Source organism: Lolium rigidum, chromosome 6 (assembly GCF_022539505.1).
Source record: "Lolium rigidum isolate FL_2022 chromosome 6, APGP_CSIRO_Lrig_0.1, whole genome shotgun sequence".
Lineage (NCBI taxonomy): Eukaryota > Viridiplantae > Streptophyta > Magnoliopsida > Poales > Poaceae > Lolium > Lolium rigidum.
In genome coordinates this window covers 126,985,331-127,003,628 of record NC_061513.1, presented here as the reverse complement: position 1 = coordinate 127,003,628, position 18,298 = coordinate 126,985,331, and the positions used below count along the sequence as shown (strand labels likewise).

The window sequence follows — 18,298 nt, the reverse complement described above, 5'->3', positions numbered from 1 at the left end:
AATGTCACTTCTACCTTGCAATCATGAGCTCAGATATGATGCCTTTTGACTCAGTTATCTTTGCGCTTTTTTGCAGCATTGAAATTTTATTTATAGCCTGAAGGTGTTACTGCAAGTGTGGCTTGAGTAGCAAAGTGCGTTCTTCGGAGAGTAGTTGCAGAAGCATATCTATTGGTTAGTTTATATCAAACCCCATGGAAACCATGTTTAGGCCCATGTTTAGCGTTTTTGCATATTTTAAGAAGCGGGTCCTGGTTAAAAGCTAGCTGCAAAAAATAGTGGCTTACAACTTCAGTTTGTATGGAGGAAGTATTATTTTTATTATATGGATATCTTCCCTTAGTTACGCAGGTCACTTACTATACTATTTTTTCGTTTTCTGATCATATTGATCGAGTCAAATCACACACGTATTTAAGGTTATCATGCAAATCAGTTGTTGTTAGGTAAGCATTACATGTTCGTTTACATTATGCTCCAAATCAGTGGCGACTGTCTAAATTGAATTACATATGGTTCTGAGGCCATTAAAGCATGGCTTGGTTTCTTGCCTATATAAGACAATCATAAGTTGTACATGACCAGCTTTGTTCAATGGTGAGAGGTATCTGCTCTCTTTTCTTAGGATCACAACAATATTAGTGTTCTTTTTACAGTGTATATAACCTATTTATATGTGCAAACCAGATGCAAAAGTTTTTGGGTTCTCATAGTCAGTATCTTTCTAAAAATAGATTCTTTATTTGTCGAGGTAGGTTCTGACTTACGCGACAGCGGTTGGTGGCACCCGGAGGGTTCTGGCGGTTGGTACCACCGGCGGTCCGAAGTCGCGGAGGTGGCGCATCCACCGGTGATGGCCTACTTTCTCGAAAGGAGCCGCCGATACCACTATCAGGTGTACAGTAATTTCTAAGAGAAAGGTAGGTTAAAAATCAAGAAATAAATATTACCATGTTGAATAAATATTTATGGATATCCATTGCCCTTGTTTGTTGTGCTGTAGTTAAACCGGCTTGTCACAGAGTAGTGGGTAGATGGGTGGGATGATCCTCATCTGTTGACATTGGTAGGACTGCAGCGACGGGGACTTTCAGCAACTGCAATTAATTTATTTATCCGTGAAATTGGGATAACAAGAAGGTAAAAGCATGAATAATGGTGAACAAATTGTTTGCATGGACTGTGCTTTGGGCCACGACCGCAAAATATTTATTTCTGCTACTGACTGGCCCTTGATATTCTTTATGTGCAGTGAGAATTGCTTGATTCGTGTTGATGGTCTTGAATATCATATCAGAGAAGAACTTAATAAAACAGCTTCTCGAACCATGGTTATTCTGCATCCTCTAAAGGTTTGACATTCTATTCCGGCTGCAAACCACTCTATGCATTCAGTCTTTAGAAGTTTCCAACAAACTAATGGTGCTTCCCTTTGAGGATGGAAAGGTCATAGACCGTGATGGAAAAAAGTGGCCTGATGCTCCTGGCAATGACGCTTCATCCTACTACAAGGTGCCTCTCTGGTTCAGTATATGACTTGCTTAAAATTCACTCAGAACAATGCAAAAAGATTCACAATAGTAGGAATATTTGGGTTCACTATACCTTTGATGCATCATAATTTGTTATGCGCTACCTATCTACATGTTCCTTTCTCAAGAACTTTTTACATTGAGAAAAGTGTTTTTTTTGCCTTACGAACTCAAAAAATTACTATGGCCTAGCTTATGGTAAATCTGCCTTGCTAAGGTAATTGTTTAAGTATTATTGTTCATGTGTTGAGAACATTGATTTGAATTTACTTACCATTGATGGTTTGTGTCTATTTAATTACTATTGGCTAGCTCCTGGTAAATCAGCATAGTTACAACGTGGTACTTGTATATTTAATTACTAGGCAGCATGCATTCCCGAGTCTAAAGAAGATTGTAAAGGGCGCCTATGTTCTACCATCACTCGCTACCGCAGTCCTAGGTGACTATTTCCAGTTTGAGCGGCTTGGTAATTGCTCTAGACCTTTTTATTTGTTGGCATTCCTCCCTGTACCTCTCGATGCAACTGACTGTCTTGCTTCAATGTAATTCCAGGCCACTTTGGGCACGGACTCGACCCCCGCGAAGCTTGTGTTCAACATGACTGTTGTGGAAGAGCACAAGCCTCTCTCTCTCTCTGTGATCGCGTCCTTCCCTCCTCAGTAGGGGCGGACGTCCGCTATCACCGAGAGAAATGAGGAGACGAAGCCGTTCAATATCTACGCCTCCCTGGTGCCTTTGAGCGGTCTCCCACGCAGAAAGGACGCACAACCATGGGGCACTTGAGGGGAGCCTGGTTTGTCGGGTAGGTCGATTCCCAACAGCACCTCCTCCTCCTCCGCATATCTCCCCTTGCCGCCGGAGGAACTGACGCAACCATGACCATGGCTCCTCCGCTTCATCTTTGGACGCTGCTAGATTGTGGGAGTGCCTTTTCTTTGATCCATGATTTGGTGCGATTTACTTTCTGTACTTTCTTTTTTGCTTGCCACTGAAGGAAATTCTGGGGAACAGAGCGTTCTTTCAGCTTATTACACTTTCTAAGCTACCGTAGGATTAATTGTTAGTTGATGCCGGTTATGATTGAATCACAACGGCAATCTAATATTGTTCTGATTATATTTCTATTGTAATGTGGCTGTTGTAGTACATTTCAACCCCTGATGTGTGTTGATCATGCCTTCTACTTTTTCGTACTCTGAAGGAGATAGCACTAGGTGTTGTGGAATTGGATTTTTTTCATTTAGCTTTGAATATTTCTCTAACCATGGGCTAGAGAACTCATTAGTTAGATTATATGTGCATCACTCTCACTGATGTACTTTATTAATGCAGTGATGGATTTGCCTTTTGTATCTTTTGAGCGGGGGTTTTTTCTTGAAGATGCCATGATTCTTCAATATGAGCAATCATTGGGGTGCTGAATAATATCATTGAAATGGTATGCTTTCAAATTTGTATTCAGCCTTTATCGTAGTTATCCATGCTCTATTGAAATTTCCATTTTGTTGTTGTAATTCAAACAGAAAGACAATGTTCCACATTCATTGTATGTTCACATGCATAAGTACTTACTATATTGCCGTGGGAGATGACAGATTTCTTCATGCCTTATAGAGTTGTGATTTATACCAACAATAGTTTGACCCCTGTGAACAAATAAATGAACCAAGAATGTAGTTGTGATTTATACCACTTTGATGCAGCCAAGATTCCAGGGAGGAATGGACTACATTCACTCTTGATTAACTAAATATTGATTCTTTTAATTTCTATATTCTCTGAAGGAAAACATATATTTTATGTGTCCATGACAATGAGGTGTTGGAAGCTCTAAGTTTGCCTCATGGTTTTCTTTGTGTAGTATTTGGCAGAACATGCCCCCTGTATATGTTTTATCTATAAAATGTGAAACAATCCCTTTCTTTACCTCATGTAGGCAGATGCAATAATATTATTGTCAAGATGATCCAAAAAAAAATACTATTAGTTGTTGTAGCATGTTCTGCTATTTTCCCTATAGTGTATAATCGGTTTTCCCATTTTTGTTACGTGTATCGTTATATCATCCTGTTGGTTTGTTTTCCAAATCCAAGTTTTCCAAATCTAATAAAGCGTATTTTCATTTACCCGTAGATTGGTACGAGCTTCACGGGATCGTGCGCCAAGGCGCACATCTAAATCTAGTTATTTTAATTGGCATTTACTGTCTTTCTTTTCTTTTTAATCCAATTGTTCCAATCTGACAAAATATACGAGAAATATTATTTGTACATAAAGCACACTATTTGTGTAGGCAAGTACGAGTGTGTGCTTAGTTGAGTGTACCGTACTACGGAGTACAATTTACTTTTCGAACATGGAAGTACACCTACGAGTAGCATTTGTAAGTATAACCGCGGAAGTATACTGCCACTGCTCCAAGCGTGATGTGCACACAAGTCAAAGCAACCTTCCGTTGACGGTGCACGCAGTTTCAAGCCAATGGAAAAGAAAACGTGGAAAGATGGCAGCATGATCGCGGTCAACGTAGCTCGTGAAGCATGGACCAAACGGACGCGTAGAAGCACGAGTGTGAAATCCAAAGAATTTTGTGTTAGGGTATCTTCAACGGGACGGCACAAACGCACGCTGAGCGATCATTTGCGTTCGCTACCGGAAATGCATCTGGTACCCGCTCAAGCGGGCGACACATAGTGGTCGGGTCGTTTGCAGCGATGCAAACGCGGCCTAAATATGCGTCAGGTTCGTAGCTCTACAGAAGCTGTCGGACGCCCCAAGTGACTGCTCGTTTTTTCACCGGACCCGCCTGGCAGCGAGCCTGATCGAAGACATCGGTTCCGCGGCCATCGCTTCCGTGGTCAGCGCTTCCGTGTCTGCGCCGCAGTCTTCGCCATCAATGTCACGGCAGCCTCTTCTGAGCGCGCACTGACGGGTGGCGGCTGGGCCGCCTTTAAAGGCATCGTTTCCCGCGCGCGGCCGGCCTTAGTAGTCGACCGACATCGTTCCTGGCATCGCCCACAGCACGAACACCTCCACTCCCACCCCCTCCGCGCCCCCCCCGCAACATCATGGGAAATAAAAATGACTTCGAGGGCGCCCGGTAGCGGCAACAAGAAGGAGGTACGGCCGCGCAGGGTCCCGCTACCCGTCCACGTCGCGTGGCTCATGCACGCGAACTGGACGCCGTGCGACGGCTAGGGGGACATGCAAATGCCTAGCAGCTGGCGGCCCAGCTACCTCCGGGTGCCCGTCCTGCCCGTGCCTGCGCGCGAGCCATATAGGAGCGACGAGATCCAACGCAGGCCCGCCGGACCTCTGCATCGATCCGTGTACGCCGTCAACTCCGACACGTGGCGCATCTGGCGCCATGCCGCTGGAGCCACCCGACGCAAACGGACGCGTGGTCGATTTCGACTATTTAAGCCGACGCAAACGGACACGCGCAGACATTTTGACCGTTCAAAATGCGTCTTCCGCTGAAGATGCTCTTAGAGTGGTGTTGGGGATTGGGGAGTCGGGCAAAGTTTGGGTGAATTCAGCCCCCAAGCCCAAGACTGCGACACCCGGAGAAGGAGGAGAAAACAAATCAAATCAAACACAGGCGTCGCCAGCTCCAATGGCGCGACCTTTGTTTTTCATCAAGCCATCGTTTTTGCAAGTGCACAGACGTCAGCGCACCAAGAAAGACATTGGCTATTTGTACCGCGGGTGAGGAACTTGGACCGAAGGTGCGATTTTCTACCCAAGATCACGCGTTTCGTACGCCGCCGGCCGCCGGGGGAGGAGCCCGTGCTTTGGCGTGACACCGCCGGGCGCCGGGCGGTGGGTGAGTGGGCGAATCGGCACGGCGTCTCGGTGACACGGCAGGGAAGGGGAGCACACGGCGCGAGCTTGGTTCCGCCAGTGGCCGGTCCACTCTACGGGCTGTTTTTAAGTCGCCCAGCCACCCCACGCCGCACGCGGGCTGCCCCGACCCCAACCCCGAGACCCAGATCCCGCGCCGATACTACTTGCCGACGCCCCCTCCGCCAGGCCGATCCCCTCTCCCTCTCCCCGTTCGGCCGATCCGATGGCTGCCCGCGCCTCCACCCTCCTCCTCCTCCTCGCCCTCGCCGTCTCCGCCGCCGGGGACCAGGTCAGCGCTCCTCCCCATCTGCCATCTCTTCCCCGTCTGCTAGGCCGTCGAGTCCCCCTCTAACTCCGGGCGCGTGGTTGCTCCTTTCCTCTCTACAGGGTGCGGAGGATGGCGCCGCCGGCAACGCCACAGTCCGCCTCGACCGCCGAACCAAGGTCAGCTCACGCCGTATTCCGTAATACTACTACCCCTGCCCCGGCTTCTTTTGGGTGGGGGATTGGGTTGTTGTTGGTTTCTCACACACAAAGGCATCTCCCCGCCCTGTACCGCCACTTCCCAGATGTTCGTGCACACGGCGCGGGAGGCCAACGACGGCGCGGCGTGGGCGGAGAAGGACGCGGAGCTGGGCCTCTTCGACGCCTTCTTCGCCAGCCTCTCCATGATTCTCGTCAGCGAGGTCAGCTCAACAATTCATTCTCGGATCCAGATACACGCTCCCTCCCGCTGTGGATCCCCTTTCCTGCCCGTACTGTTTTACGCGCTTACTTACTCTATGCCTTGCTGGCTGATGAAGATTGGGGACGAGACGTTCATCATCGCGGCCCTCATGGCCATGCGCCACCCCAAGTCCATCGTGCTCTCCGGCGCCCTCTCCGCGCTGGTAGTCATGACGGTATGTGGAACTGGGGCTTTCTCCGCTAGCAGTACCTTGGTTGCGAAAACTGCAGTATCACACTTTAGTAGTCTTGACTAAACCTGCCTGTGTCTGTGCTGTTTTAGGTGCTGTCGACGGGGCTTGGCAGGATCGTCCCCAACTTGATATCCAGGAAGCACACCAACAGCGCAGCAACTGGTAAGACAACTAATCTGGTTGATAGCTTGCTGTCCATTACATGCGCATCTGCGGTGCTCATCGAAATAAATGGCGCAGTATGACCATGACTATTCCAGGAGAGCATTGATAAATTCTTCACATCAAGATTGTGGCATGGTGATCATTGCTCGCAACTAGCTAAACTAAGCATTAGATGGTCTGCGTTATCTAAAAACCAAACGGTTTAGCTACACACGTTGTCAGATATAAGTTCAGACGCCCGATACCTGCATTGGCTAGAATCCTTTGGAATCAGCGTCTCTATACAAATACAAGCTTTGAAAGTTCCCAGAGTTTGATTTCAAAGAAGCTAGGACTAATCTTATTGTTAGCTTAGTGTCCATTGATTGCTCAATCTCGTCTGAGGTTGTGGGAGTAGTAGATTTGGTCTCTGCCTGGTCACCTGCGATGTTCATCAGAAGAATGGCACCGCATGACCATAACTGTTCCGAAAGCATTGATAAACATTTATGTAAAATAAATCAAGATTGTGGAATACCGATCCTTGCAAATACCTATAGTATGCATTAGATGGTTTACATTATCGAAAAAGATGAATGGTTCAGTTTGACACATTATCACATATAAGTTCAGATGCTAGAATCCTTACAAAATCAGTGTCTAGAGAAATACGAGCTGTACAAATGCCCTTAATGCCGTAATTGTAGATATCCCACACTCCACATGTTGAGTTATTTCTCCGTGGATCCGAGACAGCCTCTATATTAGGATAGATAAGTTGCATTAGGAACAAACCTCGAGTTTCTTTCAACCTTTATCGCGAATAATTGGCACAGGTACTGAACTTTTGTAGATCAACCACCAATTTTGTCGAAGGAATGCCCATGACCCTCCTTTATTGACATGTTAGAGTTCAGACTACACCCGGTATAGACAAGTATATATGGAATTACCACTGTATGCTACGAAACAGAGCAAAGCAGCAGACATGAAACCAGGAGTTGCCACTCGAAGCTCCAATCGTTCAAAACCTCAGAAAATGATTTCCCTAACACAACCGTTATACTTTTGCTTGCTAATCTAACCCTTCCACAATGGTTGCAGTAAACCACAGTGTGCCCAGCAAGCAGCAGCAAAACCAAACCACAACACCCAAACTTTCATTTCATCAAATGCACCTCGTTCTCATATTCGTTACAAAAACAATTCAAAATATATCCATTGGGGAAAAATGATGGCAAAAAGTAAGAACTACGTTTTGTTACCATGGAAATATGCCATGATAGTAAGGCTGTTCAAACCTGGGCTCCTGAAGCTGTGCAAAACAATCGATCAATACAAAAGTTGAGCACCGTGATTGAAAAGCCGGTACTAGTGAGCTTCCATGGTTCTTGCCATGCCATACTATATTGTTGGTTAGGCATATATATAGATATACTTTTAATCGTAAGTATGTATTGTGTGAAATATGTCCATTTTCTCTCACTAGCACACAATTAATTCACCACTTTGTCTAATATCTGACATCCTCCATTTGTATTTGTGCTTCAGTCCTCTATATGTTCTTTGGGCTACGGTTGCTTTACATTGCTTGGAGGTCAGATTCAACGGCATCACAAGAAATAGAAGAAGTATGTACCTTTTCTTACACTACTCTTTACCTCTAGAGCTGTTTTTATTTGTTTACCATGTGGAATGCAAATTATATGGGATTCTTTTGGATTGCAATTCAATTTCTTGACATACTGAATTAGACTTCTGAAGAATAAACACCAATTCTGGTAGATAAACACTTCCTTTTGTGCCAACAGCGGTGTCAGTATCATTTGGAGATGCATACTATGTATTGGTGTCGGCTCTAACCTAATTTTTTTTAATTGTTTGGTGTGGTAATTTAATCAGCTTATAATATTATTGCTTGATATACAGGTACAGGAAAAGCTGGAAGCGGGTCAAGGGAAATCCACATTTAGACGCATCTTTTCAAGATTCTGTACTCCTATTTTCCTGGAGGTACATTTCCCATTCTATTCTCATCTGCAATTTGTATTTTCCCTGATAACTGTGTGTTCTAACGTCTGACTTGAGATGGAATTATATAGGATCGAGAAATTTTATAGTTCCCTTTTGAACCTTGCAAAGTATATTTCTGTTCACACCAATAGTTAATATACACTGCTCAATAAAATATATACCTTCAGTGACGCTGCAATAGTGTGAGTGATATGCGCTTGATGTATGCCTTATTTTCTATGATCCAGTCATTTGTGTTGACCTTCCTGGCTGAGTGGGGCGATCGGAGTCAGATAGCCACAATAGCGGTATGGCTTATTTCCCCTCCAGAACCTACTTCCTGACCTGTCCATGTTCAATCATATCCATTTTAACTTGAACATGTTTCAAAATGCAGCTGGCTACGCACAAGAATGCTGTAGGTGTGGCCGTAGGAGCAACGTTGGGGCACACCATCTGCACATCATTCGCAGTGGTGGGCGGCAGCATGCTGGCGTCGAGGATATCTCAGGGCACAGTAGCCACCATTGGAGGCCTTCTCTTCTTAGGCTTCTCAGTATCATCATACTTCTACCCACCATTGTAACCGCACCCTGTGCTTCCTGCAGCAGTTCTTTCATTTGTTCGTACACTCCCTAACCCACGTCTCATCCTATTTATACCAGCATATGATGCTTGGCATACAGATTTTTGTTGTACCGCTATACACTGATATATGTCGAGTAGGGTATGTTCCTGCTAATATATACAACTTGTCATCATTTCAAGAAAGGGATATCCTGAGAACCTGACAGCATTTCTTCAATAGCAATCTGTATAACTGGCTGTTCACCACTGTATAACATTGGTGTTACATCTAACTAAACTCTTAACGAACTAGCAATAATGGCTCGGCTGGCCTGCCGGCGAGCTAGTAGTTAAACCACCAGCGCCACCGCCCGATGATCTTGCCGACGTACGGGTGTTCATGCTTCCTGTAGTGGCACATGGAGGGGAACACGCCCATGATGTGATTGCAATCTCTAAGCAGCACGTCCCCGACGAGCTTCTTCTCCCGCTTCTGCCATGGCGCCTCCTTGGTGGCGTGCCTCCCGGTGACGAGGAACATGTGGCCGTCCTGGAACAGGTACCGGCACCCGCCGGCGTCGACTCGGCAGAACCGCGCGTAGGGAGCGCTGCTGTTGAAGACGACCACATCCTGGAGGAAGTTGCCCATGTACCCCCACTTGCAGAGGATGGCGTAGTTGTTGGTCTGCGGCTGGAAGAAGGCGTGCTGCGGCTTGTACGGGTCCAGGATGAAGTAGTGGAAGTACTCCCAGTTGCCCGAGTACGCGGCGCGGCAGCTCAGGATCATCTGCCCGCCGGTCATCGTGCTCAGCATCCCCACCGTGTGGTTCTGCTCCGGCGACGCCACCGCCACCTTGGGCTCCTGCGCGTGCGGCGACAGCATGCCCACGAAGATGACGATGGACGGGATGGCCACGAACACGAACGGAATGGAGATGATCGTCAGTCGCCGGAACAGATCCTTCTTCTTGTCCTCCATCAATCTCCTAACTAGCTGCTATTCTTCTTCTCCTCCTCTCTTCTGGAATAGTAATTCCACTGAACGAATGTGTGGTTGATGAGGCGCTGCGGAATTTAGCAACTGCCCTGCACAACAACGTGCAAACGTGATGTAATGGTCGATGCTCGTGGAGTGGTGCTTATATTTAGACTTCAGAAGAAGTGGGAGCCTATTATTAGGCCATGCATCATATGCGTTCGGCAAAACAAAAAAAAAGTTAGCTTCCCTCCAAGTGAACATGGCATGATGGAATCCGAATCAAAGAAAACAATGTCAAGTTTATTCTTGCATTGGAAGATAGTTATACCTAAGGACATCTATTACATCTAAAATAGTTCTTCTTTTAAAACGGAGACAAAATCTTTGCCCCAATCTATTACTAATTAAGAAAAAGATAATTACCCATTTAATTAACGAAAAATGGGAGATAGCTACCGAACAACATTGATTACACCTTCCAAGCTTGCATGGATGGAGATATGACCGAGATATGCAAACAAGCAATTCATGAACATTGATGCAATTAGCTTGAAGCATGCAATCTGCAACACGTACCTGCAAATCGGATTTGGCCGGAACGGAACACACACACACCGGGGGAGCTCCGCTTGGTTTGTATGTCTTGCGGCGGAGGACGGGGATAGGCTCACCGGCTCGGAGGAAGAAATTGGGGAATGGAGGACGGGGATAGGCTCACCGGCTCGTTGGCTTCGTTGCTGGCGCTGTTTTGAAGGAGAGGACGGAATGGAAGCGTGCATGGAAAAGAAATGGTGGTTAATTATATAGGCTGTTCTCTTTTTCCCAAGCCAACAGACGGGGCCGTTGCACTATGAAGAATTTTCTTTTCTTTTAGATAACTCAGTATGAAGAAAACCTATTTCACTGTTTGGCTGTATAGGGCGTCTCTCTGTTCTGGATATTCATCTTATTTTTCCTATACGAAGCGGTGTTCGATATCGCAGTGTTACATGCTAATTATATATGATATCCAGCGGAAAATTTGAACATATCTGTAGACGATATAATGTACTCTTACTATGCTTACTGGTTGAATGCCTGAGTTGCTATGTATATGTAAGTACGAACGTCATGTATCATAACTTCATGAGGTTATACCGTTTAAAAACCTTTTTCAAACACGAATTAAATAGTACAATTTCTATAGCAGGAACCCATGTTTTATATGTCAAAGTGATGATCAAAGTTTAACCTCAAAATGTGTACGCGCAACATAAAAAAGACGGAGCGAGTGCTTCGTGTTTTTTTGGCTTGACATTTGAGTTTTAGCGGGATGAAAATCTTCTCCTTGTAAGATCGACATGCACGTCGAAAAACTAAGGATGGTATTATTCAGAAATTCAATTCGGCATATGGGAGCATATGCTCCTACCACCGAGAACATGGAAGTATTATTATTTTTTTCCTTTACAGGAGAAGGATAGTATTGTTCATCCGGACACTTCAAACGACCTGCACTTCTTTGGTCCTCGCAAGCGCAGGATACAAAGATCTAGGATTCCCCCACAACATGGCTATAAGATAATGTCATGTTATCTATAGTTAGTTTATAACTAATATATATACTATATTGGTATATGATCCACCTATTCTTATAAAGTGCTTAGGAGCACGTGTTGCAGCTGGCTAATACATGAGAGTCCACTCCCACATTTTTCATGCCTCTCACACCGGAGAGGGAGGGGGTGAGACGAGGAGGAAGAAGCGGTGGTTGGCGCGATTGGCAGCCATCTACGACCACTTCTGGTCAGCGATCACACCGGAGGAGTGCAACGACCCGCGATGGGACCCCAACAAAAACATTGTGTGGTCGACCTTCTTCACCCGGCATCGCGAGGATAGGATCGCCGTGTACGACGGTAACGGGCCGCTGCCGGACAAATGCAACTCCGAGGGGCGGCGGCGGTGGTGGAGCGCCCCTAGGAGGAACCTCACCTAGGTCCTCAACCACATCGCTGGCGGGAACAACCCGCCGCTCACAATGCAACCACCACAACCGCACACCACCAGGAAGGGAGGTGGGAACGGTGCTGCCAGCAGACGTCGTCATCCTCACGCTCCTCCCCCTCCCCCGCCTGCTACTCGCCCTACTCGACGTTGTCTCCCCGCCTCCTCGTGCCGGTGAAGCAGGAGCCCAACGAGCGCCCTCGCAGGCGTGCGTGCGGCATCGTCATCCCCAGACGCCGCATGCCTTCTCCTCCCCGCGCCCACCTGCAGCCGAAGCGCCAGGCAACGGAGTGGACGCCGCGGCCACAGTACAAGTCGGCGACCCTCGAGCTGAAGGTGGCGGAGGACCCGGAACAGATCGCCACCTAGCGGGTCAACGAGCGGGCCTCATTCGAGGAAACAGACGAGTTCCTCGAGCAGTTGTCGGTGGCAAAGCACCACCGCGAGGAGGCCGAGCGCGCACGCCGCCTCGGCTTGTTAATAAAAAAAAAGTCCGTGAGCATTAGATTTAGAGCTAGATATTTGTAGACTGGTAGGCCTGGATTCGGGCGTCTAGGCCTGGATCCGTGAGCACCCCTGCCGGTCTAGGCCTGGATTCGGGCGTCTCTCTTTTTTTTTTTCTTTGAACATAAAAGTTTATTCATTTTTTATGTTAAAAAAAAAAACACTTCCCCATATATAGGGAGTTCGTTGCAACAAACACTTCCCCATATATACAGCCCAAACCCAGCCGCCTCCCTCCCCGCCGCCGCGCCGCCTCTCCCATCCCTGCTCCACCCCAGCCTCGTCGCCGACGCCGCTGCTGCTCCGAGCGCTCTCTCCCTCGCCGTCCACCGGTAAGTCTCGCCCCCTCCCCTTCCCGTCGCGACCCCGCCCCGCCGCGTCGCTGCTGGGCGCTCGGTTGCTCGAACCTTGATCGCCCGGCGCGCGGTGGGTTCCTCTCTCGGTTCACGAATCGAGTCCGCGGCGCCGCCGCTTCTGTGCGCGTGTCCTCGCCATGGAATTTTCGATCTCGCCTTGTCTTGTGGGGGCGGAGTTTCTCCTTGTCCTCCGCGCGCGTCTTTCGCGTTCTCGGTTTGCTTTCCCAACCTAACCCGGGGAGCTCGTGATGCTCGCCACCGGAGTTTTCGAGTTCATCTTGCCTTGCTGGTGGTGTTTTCCTCATGTAATCCGGCATTTTCGCGCTGTTCGTTACTTTTCCGCCCTAGGCCGCGAACTTCTTGGTCGTCGTTCGATTTCATCCTGTGGCGTTTTCTTCTCGGCGTGGCTAATGCCTGCCTGATGCTCGCCTGAATGTTCGGTTCTGTCTGTTGGCATGTCGTAGCAGTTTCTCTTGGTTGGTTCTTAGATTGGATTGTTTTTTTTGGACGGGTTTAAGTGCTCATTCTTGTTGTTTCTTGGTTTCCAGGCGGCAGGCGTGATGGGGCAGGAGAAGAGGAAGACGACATCGCCATCGGCGGAGGACGAGAACCCGCACAAATCGCCGCGGCTGGACGCTGCATCTGCGGTCGAGGCGCCGCCGGAGTTGGGCCATCCGCCATCGCCAGAGGATGGGGAGTCGACAACGGGCGACGACAGCACCTACGACATCGGATCGTGCCAGCACTTATTCAGCGACAGCGAGCAGCTGGGTGAGATGGCGCGCCGTCTCAAGGCCGCCGCCCGCAAGCCCCCTGCCTGCGAGCATGACTCGTGCAGTGGAGCTGCTGGGATGATGATGGCGTGCACGGAGTGCCCCTACACTTTCTGCGCTGGGGAGAAGGGCGACAGGGAGAATCCGCAGGGACACGCCGCCTGGCATGCCGCCAGTGACCAGCATTGGGTTGCTCTGTGGTGCGATGAGCCGTCCAAGGGCTACTGCTTCCAGTGTGGACTCACCCTGGTGCTCGGTCAGAACAAGGTGAACGAAGATGATTATCCAGTGGTGCCCAGAACTAACAAGGATGAGCGGGAAATGGTAGCCAGCTATGTAGAGGATTTTTTGGCAAGGTTCCGCAGAAGTATAACGGTTGATTGGGAAGGGATGCTCAGCAGTGTAAAGGTTGATTGGGAAAGGGTGCGCAGTGATGCGATTAATCGGTGGGGAGTAATTAGTGCACTGGATTGCTGGGAAATGGTGGCCGGTGATGATCATGTTATCAAAAGGATGCCGAATCTTGGGAAGACATGCTACATGAATGAATCGTTGCAGTGCCTCCTTGCGCTTGGTAAGCTGAGGACAATGATCTTAAGTCCGGATGCTCGGTTGGGGGACACTGGCCTGCACCTCAAGGAGTTGTTTGTGGAGACAAGCAGTGGAAATAATGCCACACACATGCTGGACCCAAAGATGATATTGGAAGATATGTGGTCGCTTTATCCCAAGATATTCAAGCCCAATGATGTGTGCGACAGCCATGAGTTCCTTTCATCCTTGTGCAATGCTTTGGATAGTGAGGTGGAGCAGCTAAACAAGTTGCATATCGTGCAAGGGGGTGATGATGCACTGTTCCCTACATTTGGCAATTCCATTTTCAGGTGCGAGCTGCTTCAGACCATTTCCTGCAAAAGTTGCTCACATGATGAAGTTACGCATCACGCAGTCCATGGCCTCCAACTGTCAGTGCCATCAAAGGACTCTCCAGCCAGAATCAAGCCTTCGCAAGTTGGTAAGTCTATGTTCAAATAACATTAAACCCTTTGGGATAGCTACATATAATAGGGCTTGACGTGGCAAGGTGTTCACTATAGTGTAGTATTTCGAGTTGCCATTAGATATAGCTAAGGGCGTTGAGTCCTTATCTTCATACAGTGAGAGTTACTCCAAATGGTTGGTTACCTTAAATATGTATGTAGATTCTAAATATGGAAAGTATGAGGATTTGTGGTTGCATAATGAAGATAATAATAAATCCTTGTATGCTTGAATCTGTAGATTCTACTGAAGTGAAGGATACTATACGTGGTTGTCTGGATACTGAGAAGAATCATGTACCAACAGGGGCCGTTGAAGTGCCAATAAAACCTTTCGATTTCATTACTATGTTGCTTGGTTGTGACTTTGATGAAATGGAGGAATCAACAGAAGATTCTCACAATACAGAAGATATGTTGCTTGGTTGTGACTTTGATGAAATGGAGGAATCAACAGAAGATTCTCACTATACAGAAGATAAGGAGAAAGCTCAGAGCAGTGATATTGTTCATGATTTGTCAGAACATTTGAACTCTCCTGCCTCGATTGAGGACTGCCTGAGACTGTTTTCGCATGTCCTGACGAATTGTAAGAACTGTTCCAAGGTTGCTGCTCACCTGCCAGAAACCAATGGAAGTAAAAATGTTGAACCAATCATGGCAAGTACCAATCTAAATACAACTGTTGATGGAGATCAGACTGAACTGTCAGACAGGGAAACATCCCCAAGGGAGCGATCTAGTGACTTAAGAAGCTTATCTGTAGAATCTCCAAGTTGGCAACCATATCGTTCAGATTCACATCATCTAGTTTTACTCTCTGAGGGCATGACTTCTGAAGAAATCACTTCAGGGAAGTGCTGTGGTGAAACTGACTTGGCCTCTTGCAGCACAGCCAATGAAAAAGCTGAAAGTCACGAAAGTGTTAAAGAAGCTTCACCTAGTTGCCTTACAACTGATGAACAGACTGACCTGCTGAGTGCTCAGGATATTCAGGATAACAGCACTCAAAAACAGGACAGTGGAAAGCAAGTGGTGGAACAACAAAATAACCAGACAGATGGTATTAGTGGTGCAACTCAAACACAATTGATTAGCAAGCTGCCACCTGTACTAACCATTCAACTGCAGAGATATGCGCCTGATCGTTCTAAATTGAGTGAGCGTGTGAGCTTTAAGGAGATTCTTCATCTAGGACCATTCATGGACCCCAGGTATTGATTTCGGACAGTTCTACGCAGTAGTATCTAATACCTTTCTTGTTTGCCAGTTCCTTTAAGTTCTTGATCTTCAGAAATACAGTAACTGTTTTACTTCATAGTTCGCTTTTAATAGATTTAAGAGTATAACTTCACTTAGCAAAATCAAAAAGCTTTTAGAAGTCCCCGACATTGCAGGTGAAAGAACCATTGGGACTGTCCATTTTCCATTGTGCTATCTTTTTTTTTTATCACTGGAAGACTAGCATGATTTATATTAAAGAAATGTGAATAAACAAACCAATGTTATAATTATAACACAAGCATATTCTCTTTATTCAGTAGTTCAGTAATTATCAATGCAACAGATGGCCATTCCAGGAATACATTGCATTCACTGAACGACTGCAACAGCATAACAGTAAAGTGTGTAGGTACTCTAAAGTTGCAGCTGGCTAAACTGCATTTCCTCTAATGGGCTATTATAGAACATGCATACTGTGTTAATTTGAGCCTTTGAACACACTTACCCATTTAGCCCTGTAGTCTTGCAGTCTCGTCTATTTCAGTAATTGATGAATAGTACTGTGTTAATCTGCGCCTTTGAACACGACTTACCCATTTAGCCCTGTAGTCTTGCGGTCTCATCTATTTCAGTAATCGATGAATAGCCATTGCTTGTCCAGGAGAAAGTTTTGGTGTGTCACTTTATCTCGTGCTTTACTAAATTACTATACTTCAACTTCTCTAATGGTTCAAAGCACTGTATAAGTTTCATGTCTATATTTTTGTGACTCTAGTGTGATATCAGCTGGACCATCAAAAATATATAGTCGTATTGAAAATGCATATGTAAGTTTGTAAAGAATCTTTTAGGTTCAGACTGACTTTTTCTCTAGGTTCATGCTAGCATTGCTTATTTGTCAGGACACAATAATTGTAAGCATAATTGAACTCTATGAAGGTATCATATAGATACTGCCGATGTATATAACAAAATGTTTATTTGTTGTCTCTTAGAAAAAAACACGGTGACAATGTGAACGTTCTAATTGTACTGTGCTTTTAATTGTGATTTGAGTATCAACTGACTTTTAATGTTTAATCCCCCTAAAAAGAAAAAAAATTGAGTGTTTAGCCTGATCAAGACCAGAACCCTGTACCATTAATCGAAACTTAAGATTTTTGTACATGATATCTTATTTGGATATTTTTTTTAGATGTACATGCTGTCTGCCACAAACACTCTGCTCACCGTGTCAGTGTGACCAAGACATGGTTATGTTTTAAAATTACCATCTCATGTTATGGTACTGTCTAACATTTTTGGTCTGTTGGCTAAGTATAATTCTGGTTTTATAATTTAAATGTTAGATGGTACAAACCTAATACCTTTCAGTAGCCTGCTAAAAATTATGAGATTTCATTTCTTGCAATTTCGGCTAGTACTTAGTAACTTCAGATGCAGCATATTGTTATTTTTATGTGATGGAGTTTTCTTATCAACAATGCAGCTTATTGTTTTCAAGAAAGACACGGCATTGTTTGTGCTCCAAATAATCTTCAGTTTCTTATTAACTTGAATTCTTGCATCTGGTTTGACTATTTAATTTCTTCTAATCTTCAGTTCTGAGGACAAAGAAAACTCCAGCTATCGTCTAGTTGGTGTCATTGAGCACCGTGGCCTCTGCTTGAACAGTGGACATTACATTGCTTATGTTAGGGCAAGTCGCAAGCAGCAGGGCAGTGGCCCTTCCTCTTGGGTTTTTGTAAGCGATTCCATCATCCAAAGAGTCACTCTAGAAGAAGTTCGCAGGTGCGACCCATACATTCTTTTCTATGAGAGGATAGATGACTGAGGCATTGTACCCACTAGCTATCCAAATGATGGATGGGCAATGAGAAAGGATGCAGAGGTTTGAGATTAGCAAGCATGACCACGTGTACATACTTAATAACATAGGGACATAGAATCGTGTGATGTTCAATTTTGTTGCTTCGGCCGAGTCTGCGGTAGTTGCACTTGGTGCAGCATATAGTGGGTACTCTGCTGGAGATAATTCAGCTAGTGTTGCTGGCCAGGTGATATTGGTAACACTCATTCGTTACCATTTTTGTTGTGGTCTATGAGAAATTTTGTGATTTTATGTTGTGTGCGGAAAAAAGCACCAACAGAGTTGTTTTTGTTTGAATGATTCTGAATTCTGAATGTGTAGGACACTGGAAAACATGGAACATACTTTTGTGATTCTCCAACTGATACACATGTTCAGATAACAGTTGATTGTTCTCACTTCTCAACATCTGTTTCTGTATTGTCTGTCTGCAGCATTGGTACCTTACATGCTCGGTTAACCAACCGTCGTGAGAAATTACAGGGATTGCAATTGTTAGTTGTCTTGAGAATCAAGAGGGGTAATACGGTTTATAACACAC

At 46.1% G+C, this 18,298-nt stretch overlaps 2 protein-coding genes across 2 annotated transcripts; both read left to right on the top strand.

The window, feature by feature from the left end:
- The first annotated feature begins 5,781 nt into the window (after window positions 1-5,781).
- Window positions 5,782-9,246, top strand: LOC124661212 (GDT1-like protein 4). Its single transcript, XM_047199072.1, has 8 exons — window positions 5,782-5,825; window positions 5,951-6,067; window positions 6,185-6,283; window positions 6,391-6,463; window positions 7,997-8,076; window positions 8,375-8,458; window positions 8,707-8,766; window positions 8,856-9,246. Exons 2-8 carry the CDS (start codon window positions 5,951-5,953, stop codon window positions 9,042-9,044), a joined length of 702 nt encoding a protein of 233 aa, XP_047055028.1. The 5' UTR covers window positions 5,782-5,825; the 3' UTR covers window positions 9,045-9,246.
- A 4,164-nt stretch (window positions 9,247-13,410) lies between these two features.
- LOC124663256 (ubiquitin carboxyl-terminal hydrolase 45-like) lies at window positions 13,411-18,002 on the top strand. Its single transcript, XM_047200978.1, has 3 exons — window positions 13,411-14,638; window positions 14,905-15,877; window positions 17,490-18,002. The coding sequence occupies exons 1-3, from the start codon at window positions 13,411-13,413 to the stop codon at window positions 17,719-17,721; spliced, it is 2,433 nt and encodes an 810-aa protein (XP_047056934.1). The 3' UTR covers window positions 17,722-18,002.
- Window positions 18,003-18,298: the final 296 nt, after the last annotated feature.